Source organism: Nycticebus coucang, chromosome 21 (assembly GCF_027406575.1).
Source record: "Nycticebus coucang isolate mNycCou1 chromosome 21, mNycCou1.pri, whole genome shotgun sequence".
Classification (NCBI taxonomy): domain Eukaryota; kingdom Metazoa; phylum Chordata; class Mammalia; order Primates; family Lorisidae; genus Nycticebus; species Nycticebus coucang.
The window spans coordinates 66,563,565-66,575,953 of record NC_069800.1 but is presented as its reverse complement, the minus strand read 5'-3'; the positions used below and the strand labels follow the sequence as shown (position 1 = coordinate 66,575,953).

Below are 12,389 nucleotides of genomic sequence, written 5' to 3'. Positions count from 1 at the left end.
GGTTGCAAGTGATTTTAAATTTTGTATGTTCTATATTTTTAAGGTTTTTCTTTTATACCAGTCCTTCTCCTAGGATGGAACATGGCATAAAGTCAGAGTCATCATTAGCATTTAGATGTGATTAAAGCCTGGACAGCTTGGAAGAGAATTCTCAAGGTATATACTGTCTTTTTCAGGTTTTTTTCCTTGTCGACAAGAATAAAGGTTTCACAGACACGATGCTTTACTAATTTGTTAGAAAGTGAAAAAGAGTAAAGACATATGCCTTAAAACTGCCACATAGGTCAGTATTTTCTAAGTGTCTAGTTATCTGTTGCTGCTAACAGTATCTCCAAAACTCAATGACTTTAAAAAAAAAAAAAAAAGCCCATTTTATATCTCACAACCTTTTGGATCAGGAATCTGGGCAGTCCTCTCACTTGGTGCCCAGTAGGGTCGCTCAGCACTCAGCCAGCCACACTGGATAGCTTGTATGGAGGGTCCGAGACAGCATCCCTCCTAGGCCTGGCCCTGGCCCTACTCCTCCATGGTCTTCCCAACAGGGTCATCACAGCCTAGGGCTCCAAAATCCACAACAGACTTGGATCCTCTGGCAGCCCAGGCTCAAGTGGACACACTGTGTTCCAGGGCCAGGCAGCACAACAACGCAAGGGTGTGCCAGGTAGTGTGCATGGTGTCCATGCTGCCACACCAGGCATGTCAGCCCTGAGGCCTTACACTGCTTGTGCTGTTAATTTGATTGCTGTTTTTCTATATTACCTGTCTTATAAAGCCTTATGCTGAGCAGTTAATGGCTACTTATGCATTTGGCTCCCTGACTGTGGTTTTCCCTCTAAACAGTAATGGTTAACTGTTAAAAGGGTCTGCATGGACCTCCACAGATAGTCTCTCACCACACTTTAGGAAACAGGTTGAAAGGCCACGTAGAGCCCAGATTTTGTGGGGAGAAAACTGTTGTTTGTTGCTGTTCGTACCTTTCATCTGGGTAGGTGCCGCTTCCCCTTTTTTGCTTCTTGACTTAGTGGTTTGTTGGCCATGATGTGACTGCGTTTTGTCATTAGGTATGGATGACAAATGTGACCTGAGCAACGAGGAGACGCCCAAGGCTATCAAACCCACTAGTAAAGAGTTCAGAAAAACATGGGGTTTTCGAAGAACCACTATTGCAAAGCGAGAGGGTGTGGGTGACACAGAGGCTGAGCCTGGGGAGCAGCAGCAGCAACACAGCCTCTCCCTACGGCGCAGCGGCAGGCAACCCAAGCGCACAGAGCGGGTGGAGGAGTTCCTTACCACCGTGCGGCGCCGTGGGCGGAGGAGTGCACCCGTCCCCCTCGAGGATTCCAGCGAGCCAACATCTTGTCCAGTAACAGATGCAGAAACTGCCTCGGAAGGGAGCGTAGAAAGCACTTCGGACATTAGAAGTGGTCCCAAGTCTGGCTCTGCACATGTGAAGGAGCGACCAGCCTCTTCTGAAAAGTCCAAAGGGGGTGATGATGAGGATGCCACATCTGATAGTGACAGTGATGGCCTGACCTTAAAAGAGCTTCAGAATCGCCTTCGAAGAAAGCGAGAACAAGAGCCTGCCGAGCGGCCCCCAAAAGGCATCCAGAACCGCCTGCGGAAGAAGCGGCGGGAGGAGGACCCCACAGAAACAGTGGACATAGAGGCAGGCAGTACTGTGGAGAGCATAGTGCCCAGTAAGCAAGAGTCCGAGGATACGCAGGGGGCTGCGTCCCAGGCAGGGAATGATGATGGAGAGGGTGAGGCAGAGGGGAAAGTGGCTCAGGGGGTTGAAGATGAAGAACCTGGGGACTCGAGCAAGCCTAAGCCTGAGTGTGAGGTGTACGACCCCAACGCCCTGTATTGCATCTGCCGTCAGCCTCATAACAACAGGTAGGTCCTATAGGTACCTGAGCTTTCAGAGACATCCAAGGGTGAAAGTAGACAGTTTTCCCTGGGCTGGGTGAATGAGTAAACTGAAGAAGATGAACAAGTCATCAATAGGAAACACAAGCACCAGATAAGGACTGCCCAGGGCCTCTGGTGACTACTATGGTAGCCACTGGCCGCATGTGGCTGTTTGCAGTCAGAGTGGCAACATGAGCTGACATGGAAAGCCACATGCTGCCAGTGGCTCCTGTGCAGACAGCACAGAGACTATCAGAGCCCCACTGTTCTCAGGAGGCTCAGGAGAGGGCTGTGAGCGTACCATGGTTGGACCCTGTGGGCATTTGGGTGGCAGGAGGAAGTCATCTGCTGGCCGGGTGGTAGGGTAAAGGTGTGGCTGTGGTTTTCTGTAGACATACACTGAAGCATCCAGGGTGAAATGCCTTGAAGCCTGTAGTCTACTTGTACAAGTCTCTAGTCAAAAGAAGAAAGATGCAAATCAAATTTGGTTGGACGTTCATAAAATCGAGAGAGGTCTTGGGTGTTCTCTATTCTTGTTTAATATTTCTGTGTATTTGCATTTTCCCATAACAGAATGTTTAAATCAGTTTGACTTAATACGTGTGAATGTTTAGCTCTCACTTCTCATTCCTGGCACTGTTACTTTTGTAATTTCAGGTTTATGATTTGCTGTGACCGATGTGAGGAATGGTTTCATGGCGATTGTGTAGGCATTTCTGAGGCCCGAGGGAGGCTTTTGGAAAGGAACGGGGAAGATTATATCTGCCCAAACTGTACCATCCTTCAAGTGCAAGATGAGCCTAATTCGGAAACCACAGATCAACAAGAGACTAAATTTAGACCTGGAGATACTGATGGCACAGATATTACAAGTATAGGGACAGTGGAACAAAAATCCAGTGAAGACCAAGGGATAAAGGGTAGAATTGAGAAAGCTGCAAATCCGAGTGGCAAAAAGAAGCTCAAGATCTTCCAGCCTGTAAGTATTTGTGTCCAGGGCAGATGTCGAGGGCCACCCTTACGTGTGTCAGACTTGTGGGTAGGGAGGCCTTCTGGGGCCAGCACTGTGTCTCCACTGGGGCTGTACCCTGCTCACACTCTTCTGCCTGCTTCCTGGACTATTACTGACTTAACTTTTTTTAAATTAGTCTTTCTTTAAATATTCTCAGTGTACTTAGATGTTTTTTGTGCTTTGGCAGGTTGGTTTTGGTGTTGCGCTAAGCACACCTCTGCGTACTGGTGGCGCCTGGGTGCATGAGCTCAGTGCATTGTTTCTGCCAGCTGCTGTGCTTCTAGTGCCTCCTTCCCACCTGGTCATGTGCTCCTTTGTCGCATTCCCCACATAGCAACTCTGTTAGGGGAGCTGTCTCAGGCTCTCTGTTTCCATCCCACTTCCCACAAGGAGGCATTCTCAGCATCTACTCACTGGGCTTTCCTGGATCCTGGGCCACCTATATCCTGCCACCTGTGCCCTTGAGGCTGTTGGATGTGCAGGAAGCTTTTAGATCACTGTGTCTAGAAACGTCTCTGCCTTAACATTCTTGCGCTGTCAGCTGCAAGGTGCCAGTGTGAAGACTGGGCCCTTTAAATGAATGTGCTCTGGAGACATTAAGAGGGACCGAGTAGAAGTGCAGTATTAGCTGTCAAGATGAAGTTCAGTCATTAGGAATTAAGGAATATGTAAATGAATGGGGAAAATAATCAGTTTTATCTTTACTGTCCAAGTATTTGACATAAGCCTAAATTTTATTATAAGTAAAATTTAGATTCTATTGAGGAAAAATAATGTTAAATACTTAATTTGAGACAAAAGTTTTTTCTCGGGCAGTGCCTGTGGCTCAAGGAGTAGGGCGCTGGCCCCATATACCAGAGGTGGTGGGTTCAAACCCGGCCTTGGCCAAAAATTGCAAAAAAAAAAAAAAAAAGTTTTTGCTCAAGTACATTTGAGGTACGTGTTTGTTTTTAGTTGTGACCATCAAAACATACTTGAGTGATTGTAAACAGAAGCCATCAGTGTCCTGCTCACGTGGTATTATTTCCTACTGCTGCAAACACATGACCACAAACTTAGCTTGAAACAGCGCTGTTTGTGATCTTAGTTTCCAAGAGAATTTTGGGCATTGCTTAGCTGAGCCCTTTACATGACTCCAGGTAGCACTCTGTTAGGGGTTTTGCCCATAGCCAGAGCTGTGGTCTCATCAGAGACTCAGCTAGAGGACAGGTCCCTTCCAGAAGCCTTCATGTGGTTCAGTATATAAGTAAGTCCCGTATAGATTATACTAAATTCAGTTGCTTATCTGAAACCGAAATTTAGCTGAGTAGTCCTATATTTTATTTGGCAGTCGTACCCTCACATTCTGCCCATGCATGGTCCTCAAAACCAGCAATGGAGTCTTCTGTCTTCAGGAAAGTCCCAGTCCCTCTTTCTAGGGTTTCCACCTAATTATGTCAGACCCTCTTGACTCAGAATTATCCCATTTGGGGCCTTATATCTACAAAATTCCTATACCTTTGCCCTATAACAGAACCTAATTGTGTGTGTAAAATCCCATCATGGTCTCAGAGCACGGGGCTGGGAGTCCTTGGGATCAGTCACTTCAGCATTGTTGTGAAAGTGCCCCACACAGAGCACAGATTCATGGAGCTTGTGTAAACAAAAGTAAATTCTCCTTAACTGAATTTGACCTTGACACTATGTAAAGTCACTGTAAATAGTGATTTTTACAAAATATTTTTAACTGCCAGGTTCTGGCCATACATTGTTTGAAGTTGCCTATTTTATCCTGCAGGTTGTAGAGGCCCCTGGTGCCTCCAAGTGCATCGGCCCCGGATGCTCCAGTGTGGCACAGCCTGACTCTGTATACTGCAGTAATGACTGCATCCTTAAACATGCCGCAGCAACTATGAAATTCCTAAGTTCAGGTAAAGAGCAAAAGCCAAAGCCTAAAGAAAAGGTCAAGATCAAGGCAGAAAAGTTCAGTCTTCCAAAATGTAGTGTTCAGGTAAGTTGACCATGTCCGTGTTTTTGTCTGTTTGCAGAGTACAGGAGATGGCCTGTTCCAACCTAGTGCAAATTAGGTTGTTTCTGCATTTTCCTTTTCTGGCTTTCTACCAATTTTCTTTCTCTACCCATTAGCCGAGGGATTAATTGATACAGATTAACAAAGCATATGCAGGCAGGTGGCCGCTGCATGGAGGGCGTAAGATTCAGGACACAGCAGTCCTGTAAGTGGAAAGTGATTCACAGGGCAGTTGAAGGGATGTGTTCTGGGCACAGCCATGTGCTCCATATAAGACCTCGCTCTCAAAACCATCTGGTTTCTATACTCCCTGTGACTTGGGAAGAGTCTGGGGACATTTAGAGACCACACACTTGTCTTAGGCCCTTCCTTGGGCTCAGGTGGTTATGGCCATGTCATGGTCTCTGTCACGTTTGTGACAATGCATAAGTTAGCACTGTTTGAGGGGAGTGGTTTGATGATTTTCAAATGCTTATTTAGCTTTTAGATGACTTAATTTTTAGGACTGGTAATCTTGAATCCTAAAACTGCCAAAGAAGCAGTTGCAAAATGAAGAGAATGTCAGTGCTGAGATTACTCTGGACCAGGGGTCCTCAAACTACGGCCCGCCGAGGACATTTATCCGGCCTGCTGTGTTTTTGCCACCGCTGCCTGTCCTGCTTAGAAGCAGAGTATGCCCGGGTCCGCAGTGCACGTGTGTGGAATGTGCGCCGCACTCTCCGACTCCCCTCCTTCTTTCTGTCTCTCAAGTCCTCTCAGTCTCTGGACTAACTGGTGCACACTTGCATCACTTGTTACGACTAGCAGTGACAAATATGGAACCAGACATTGACCATCTCATTAGCCAAAAGCAGGCCCATAGCTCCCATTGAAATACTGATAAGTTTGTTGATTTAACTTTACTTGTTCTTCATTTTAAATATTGTATTTGTTCCTGTGTGCATAGGAATCTGTTCATAGTTTGTTTTCTTTTTAACTATAGTCCGGCCCTCCAATGGTCTGAGGGACAGTGAACTGGCCCCCTGTTTAAAAAGTTTGAGGACCCCTGCCCTAGACCCTGTGGCCACCCTGAGTCACTAGGTTTCCAATTGAGAGTATAGGGTGACTTACTGTCCATACTCATTGCCTTTGCACAGCACTGCACCGCACTATGCTGGACACAGCCTCATACATGGGTCTTTCCCCTGTGCCTGTGCCTACCTGATCTCACAGCCTCACTCAAGGGGCTCCTTGATCTGTCATCTTGGCAGCCTTAGACATCAGCCATGTCAGGGACCTTCCACCACTCAAATAGTCCAAATCCTAGCTATTGTCTGAGTGTTCTGACGGCTCCTGGGTTGAACACGTTTGGCCAGAGTGCTGCCAGGCAGGTGGGGTGGTTGACCTCAGGATGGGTGCGAGGTGGTAAAGTGACCTGAAAAAGAGATGGGACTGTGGTCTTCATTGCTCAGAGAAATGAAGCAAAGGTATATCTTAACCTTTTAATGATTGGGATTTTACTGATTATCCAGGCAGGCATTAAAATCTCTGCTATGCACAAGAGACCAGCTCCAGAAAAAAAAGAAAACACAGTGAAGAAGGTGCTCATGGCCCCGTCTAGAAACGAAGCCCTTGGGAAGGAAGCGGCCTGTGAAAGCAGCACGCCATCCTGGGCGAGCGATCACAATTACAATGCAGTGAAGCCAGAAAAGACTGCTGCTCCCTCGCCATCACTGTTGTGTAAATGTATGTATCACCTAGGGGCTGGCCTCCTGCACCCCTCCCACTCTTTCTGGATCCCATCCCCTGGGCCCGTCCAGGACTGGGAGTTGCAGCTGTGCTTTAATGCTGATCGTAAATGTTGGCTGCACCGTCAGAGCTGGAAGCAAAGCCCATGTCCAAGATGCCTCCTGACCCATGTGTCTGTCCCTAATCTGTGGGAACTTCTGTCACTGTTTTCAAGAGCTATACAAACCTCATTGGCAAGTGTTCCCACTTTGACAATTTAGTTTTTTAATCTCTGTTTTTATTATCAGGCTCTGGTAAGTATGCGTATCATCTTCATCAAAGTCTGATTGAATAGAGACACTGTCCAGCGTTCAGAATTCATCACTGCCCAAACATCAGTTATTTTTATTGCTCTGTATAAACTTGGGAGTTTTTTCCACATTATCAGTTTTCAACGCATAAAGTCACCACTTTTTCAATGCCGTGAGGATCATCTGCAAATTAGCACTACATCTGATTTTCAATTTAGATATGATGTTCAGGAGTTGGATTTACTTTTGACTAGGCAGGTAGGGTATTTCATACCCAGTCCACATGCTGCACAGCCACACACACATTGGGCTTGTAAAAGCCAGTAGACCTGCTATCTCACAGTGAGCAGTGTGCTGCCACTTTGAGCAGTGTCCTCGCTGAAGGCAAAGTGTCTTAGGCTTGGTATCTGACTCCCCTCTTAAATGTTTAGACTATTAATGGTTATACCCTGCACCAAATTTCAAATTAACAAAATGAAGATATTTCAGATCTTTGAAACCCTAGATTAGTCATGAACCTTGAATCTGCTTCTTGTTACTGTTTTTCAGCCCAACACTCCAAAGATAAGTTTGGAGATTATTTAAACTAGATCCTTTAGATACATCTTATACTCTTTTTAGTTCTGTTTTTATTTATGCTGTTTATAGTACATTTTTTGTGCTTTTGTAAAAACCACCAAAAGGTTAAATGGCCCCGACTTCCAAGGTTGTAGCAGGGAGCTATGCCTTCAGTGAGCCTGTTAGCAGGTGACTGGGGAGGATGCTCCTGCAGGAGGTGGTAGAGCTGGTGTGGCTAAAAAACATATATAACTTCGTTTTGATAATGCAAACAGCCCAAGACCTAAGAAGTGGAGTCACAAGTAAACTGAATTAACCAGTTGACCTATTACAATGGATCTCACTACATTTCTGGCTGTTTGAGCTAAGAATTTTATGCTAACAAATAATGTCTCAAATGTTCATCAAATTATGACACTTCTACAAAACAGCACTTTTTACAGAGCTATATATGATAGAACTCTGTAAATTGACCACCCAAGAGACTGTAACAAACCCGGTCAGCGTAACGACTAGGCCTGCTGTACTGATCGTACATGTGGCATGTGTCCAGTCGATGAAAATTAGGTCAACTTGAGGTGGTCAATGTAGGGCAGGGGTCACTATGGAGGTTCTGCTGTACTTAAAGTCAGTACTCCTGTTTGTGGGCAGGGAGTGCTCTGTGGTACCATGCAGAGTGCCTTCAGTCGTCATGGCCTCATTCATGTTATTGGGCACATGACCATCGGGGAAAGAAAGGTGACGGAGGGATATGACCACAGTGCATGTAACCGGGTGATCATTTCAGGTTGATTCATTTCTATATGTATCAACCAGAGGTGGGAAGTTGCCCCTGAGACTCCACATTTGTGGGAGTTTTAGGAGACCTTGTACATTGGGGAAGGTGTGGAAAAACCGTGGACTCTGATCCCTGAATTAACTGCTGCCTTGTACCTCTCTCTCTGGGCTGAGAGAGGTGTGAGGAGCTGGGATGAACCTGGAGGCTGAGGAGCCTGATTGCCTCTTGGGGGTTTTGGTTTGACCTTTCTGCCTCCTCCTTTCATGACACATCAGTTCAGTCCCTTATGAAAGCTGATGTGCTTCTGGGACAGGAATCTGGGACAAATTAATGACTGGTTGAGCTTCCCAGCACATCTACATCCCAAGGTTGAAATCAATGGTTATTCAGACTTTATACATGGCATGAATAGGGGACACATTTTTGAGCTAGTAACTTCTGGTCAATTTTCTGTTAACCCGGAAATGTCATCTTTCCACAGGGGGGTTGAGAGAAGGGCAGGGCATCCCTGAGTGCAGCTACCCTGTCCCTTCCTCTCCCCAACATCTCTACACCTCCGTCCGCAGCCCCAGTGGGCGCGGTGCGGGGAACACCATACACACAGCCCATCAGAACTCTGAACCCCAAGGACCCTTGCCCTGCCTCCTGGCTGCCTGCAGAGCAGGCTTTTCCTGGTGGGTATACTGGGTCTCCAGTGGATTTTCTTGTGAGTTGGTACACACCCCACTCCCTGTGCCTTGCGAGAAGACTGCGTGGTAGCTGCATAGCTGCTGCTCCTTCCCATGGGCTCCTGTTCAGCAGGCAGGACCTTGCTGTGCAGGGACACCTACTACTGCATTAAGGTGGGGGCTACCACCCATAGGTGTGGGTAGACCCTTCACATCCTCACACTCCGATTTGTTTTAGAAGTTTTTTAGGATTTCTGTACAATTTCTTTAGCTTATGGAAACAGTTGGCATTTATTTCTCCCCAAGATCATAATGTTCCTTTCATGTTTTTATATTCTTATTTTTCCATACTTTTTCTCTTTATTTCCACTGTTAACCTCCCATTATTGTCAAGGTATCAAGTGGGCTATACAATTTCTTCTAAAATGTTTCTGGTTTATTAGAATGTTGAAATGGAATTCTGATTCTTATTTATAGGCATAATTCCTAGTATTTTGGACTCCCTAAATGGCTCACTAAGTGACTTAAAACACTGGGGATCTGAACCGATTTTGACCAGAAAAACAGATCTCTACAGTCATTTCATCTAGCTGCGGGAATTAAAGTGGAAAAACTGTACCACCTGTAAGCCCTGATCCAGAGGACCTGTAATGTGCCTCACCCAGGTAGAAGCCCGCCCCCGCTCATGTGTGCCTGCCATAGAGGTGGCGAAATGGATGGAGGAGAACACAGATGTTCACAAGGATAACTCGTGGCATGGGCTCCAGAAGCACTTTCACTGAAATCCTAAAGAGGAGCAGTTTTCCTGTAATAAATACGGGAGGGTTCTAGAACCTAAAGAGGGTTTGTGGGGGGGGGGGGGGGAGGAGTGTGTTTCACCAGTTCTGTGAGTCCTCTCACCTGCCCAGAGCTGTCAGTGGCAATAAAATGAGGTCGGGAGTAACCAGACTTTGTACATCTAAACCGGTCTCCTCCCAATTAGAGAAATGATGAAAATTTGTACTGAGAAAAGATTTAGCTTGAAAGCTGTTTTTTAATGTTACTCGTGTACCTGGAATTTTCTTGGTTGTCAATAATGACATTCTTTGGTATCTTTGGTATTTTAAAGTGTTCTTATAAACTTTTAAAAGGAGCCTACTGTTCAGAAAATTAAACTGTGGAAAAGTTTTGCATCTCTATAAACTTGAACCTGCAGTTGGAGTCCCCTCAGCACTGTCCTGTGGCATCCTGCAGTCTGTTCCTCAACTGCCCCCTCATTCTTGGGCTTCGGCCACCTTGGTGGGGTGGTGTGAGAGGGGTAGGAGTTTCCAGCAGGATTGGTCCTGCTGAATTCACCACCTCTGAAGTGACCTTCATATAACCCTTTGTAGCTGTGAGTTTAATCCTCTTTAAAGATTAATGCTCCAGGAAAGTCACTTTGATGGCATTATCCTGTCATAGAGCGCAAAGGTCACCTGTGAAGATACCAGCTGAGTCTTCCAATATGGTACACAAGTTTCAGGTATATTTGCACGAAGTTGTAAAATACTTAATTTTTTTTTCTTTGTGTTACACATCAACATGCACATAGCGATAGTCTTAGCTTCTAAAAATTAGAGAAGTAAACTTAGAAGATTGATGAGAACTTTTGCTCATTTACATAAATGGAGGTTGGGGCAACTTTCTTTGTCGAGAGCCTGGAGGACTTGGACAAGAAGAACATGAGGTAACTGCTGCGCACTCCGCGCTGCACTCTGCACGGTGGGGTTCCCACAGGGTGGGGGGCATGTGGGAGGGTATGGGTTATTCTAACCCCCCTGCTGTGCTGGTTTAAGTAGGAAGCAGTGTAGGCACAGATGGTGTTAAGATTTAACCTTATTAATGGACTCAGAGTGCCTGTTACTGGTTTGGGAGAGCTTCAAAAAGCAGCAGCTCAGCTTCCTTCTGAATGAGTCCTAGAAACCAGTTCTGGGTTCAGGCACCAGGCGCACACCACTGCACAGCTGAGCACATGGCTCCCAACGTGGCCCTTGTCACATTCTGGCCACACACTTTGAAGACAAATGTGTATTACCAACCCAACATGGATCAGGTTTTAATTTGATTTTCAAAGTACTCTGAGGCAAACCAAGGAAGGGTCATTTCCTCCAGGTATGCAGTTGTTTTTTGATATGCTTTTTGAGAGTTATACACCACTTCATTAAGGTGGATTAACTCAAATATTGGGCCTAAAAAGTTAACCTAGGGAAAGCTTTGTCCCAAAACATGACAGTTTAGCTGTGGACCTCCACTCAGAGGAACACTGATAATGTAGTCATATTATTTGGGGATTACCCTATTTTATCAAGTATGAAACCAAATCAGTAGCTTACTGACTTGTTAAGTAATGAGTCATTTGGAAATACTAAAGCATGTTGCAAGGAGCAGGAGAGTATTTCCCTTATCATAGTCACCTTCTTCACACTGAGAAAGATGTCAGTGAAGAAACGGTTGAACTAGGAACCTACAGAAAAGTAGAGCTGATGCCGCACGGCAGAGCTTGCTTCCAGTTCCCCCGCCATGTCCCCGCAGGGCCCTGAGCGCTAGCTGCAGCTGACTGAGGAAGGATTCAGGGCACCCAGTTCCATGGGCAGGTCGACAGGGCCAAAGAAACAGGTGAAAGTCGGGACAGTGGTTCTTAGACAGCATGGTGCTGTGAGGAGCTGTCCGGCAAGGGCGGTTGGTCACTAGACAGGGCACCTGTGGGGTGGGGCTGGGCAGACGTCTCTTGCCCATGTTTTAATACCCTTCTAGCTGCAATTTCACCTGGGCAGTGGTACTGGCCATCTTCCCAGGAAGGCATTAGCCAGCACCCTCAGTCCTCGGTTTCCTGCTGCTCCCTTGAGACCTGCTAGTGCCGCCCAGTGGCCATCAAGTAGCACCACAGCCAGCTTTCCTACTTGAAAAGACCCCTAGTGTCTGCTTCGGGCACATGAGCCAATTAACGCTGCTGACCCTGTGCACGACCAGACCCCGGACCCCAGACCCAGCAGCAGCGATTCTATTTGGGGCAGTGGCTTGGCCCACTGGGCAGTGCTCCTGTAGCCACCCGGGTGCAGGTAGCTCTCTACTTCCCCTCAGGCAGGGAGACCCTGCCCTGGACAGGCAGCTCTGTTCTGATAAGACCACTGTGGCTTGGGGCAGCCAGACAAGCACCATGTGGGGCAGTGCATAGGCTGAATGCTGGTTCTCTACAACAGGGTTTTTTTCCTGAGTGGTTACTGAGAGTTATCCCCTATCCTTCTGTAAACTTAAACACAACATAATACAATTAAAAGAGGATTTGGGTGAAGAATATGCAGATTCAGATGTAGCGCTACTCCAGAAAAAGAGCTGCTCATAGTCACTGCCATTTCAGCAAACAACCCAAGTTCAAGACCAGCAGCCCCCAGAGCACCTCCTAGAAAGAATTTATGCAGCT

The 12,389-nt window shown here is 46.4% G+C and overlaps 1 protein-coding gene across 5 annotated transcripts in view; it reads left to right on the top strand.

Annotated features, from left to right (window-relative positions):
- DIDO1 (death inducer-obliterator 1) overlaps window positions 1-12,389 on the top strand; it is a 57,268-nt gene that overhangs the window by 23,385 nt on the left and 21,494 nt on the right. For 4 of the 5 annotated variants that reach the window (XM_053573414.1, XM_053573415.1, XM_053573412.1 and 1 more), the window contains exons 3-7: window positions 44-156; window positions 1,062-1,893; window positions 2,566-2,887; window positions 4,698-4,910; window positions 6,440-6,653. In XM_053573414.1, coding sequence (XP_053429389.1) covers window positions 1,064-1,893; window positions 2,566-2,887; window positions 4,698-4,910; window positions 6,440-6,653 — 1,579 coding nt within the window. In that variant the 5' untranslated portion in view covers window positions 44-156; window positions 1,062-1,063. The remainder of the gene's footprint in view (window positions 1-43; window positions 157-1,061; window positions 1,894-2,565; window positions 2,888-4,697; window positions 4,911-6,439; window positions 6,654-12,389) is intronic. The other variant, XM_053573416.1, reaches the window with a different exon arrangement.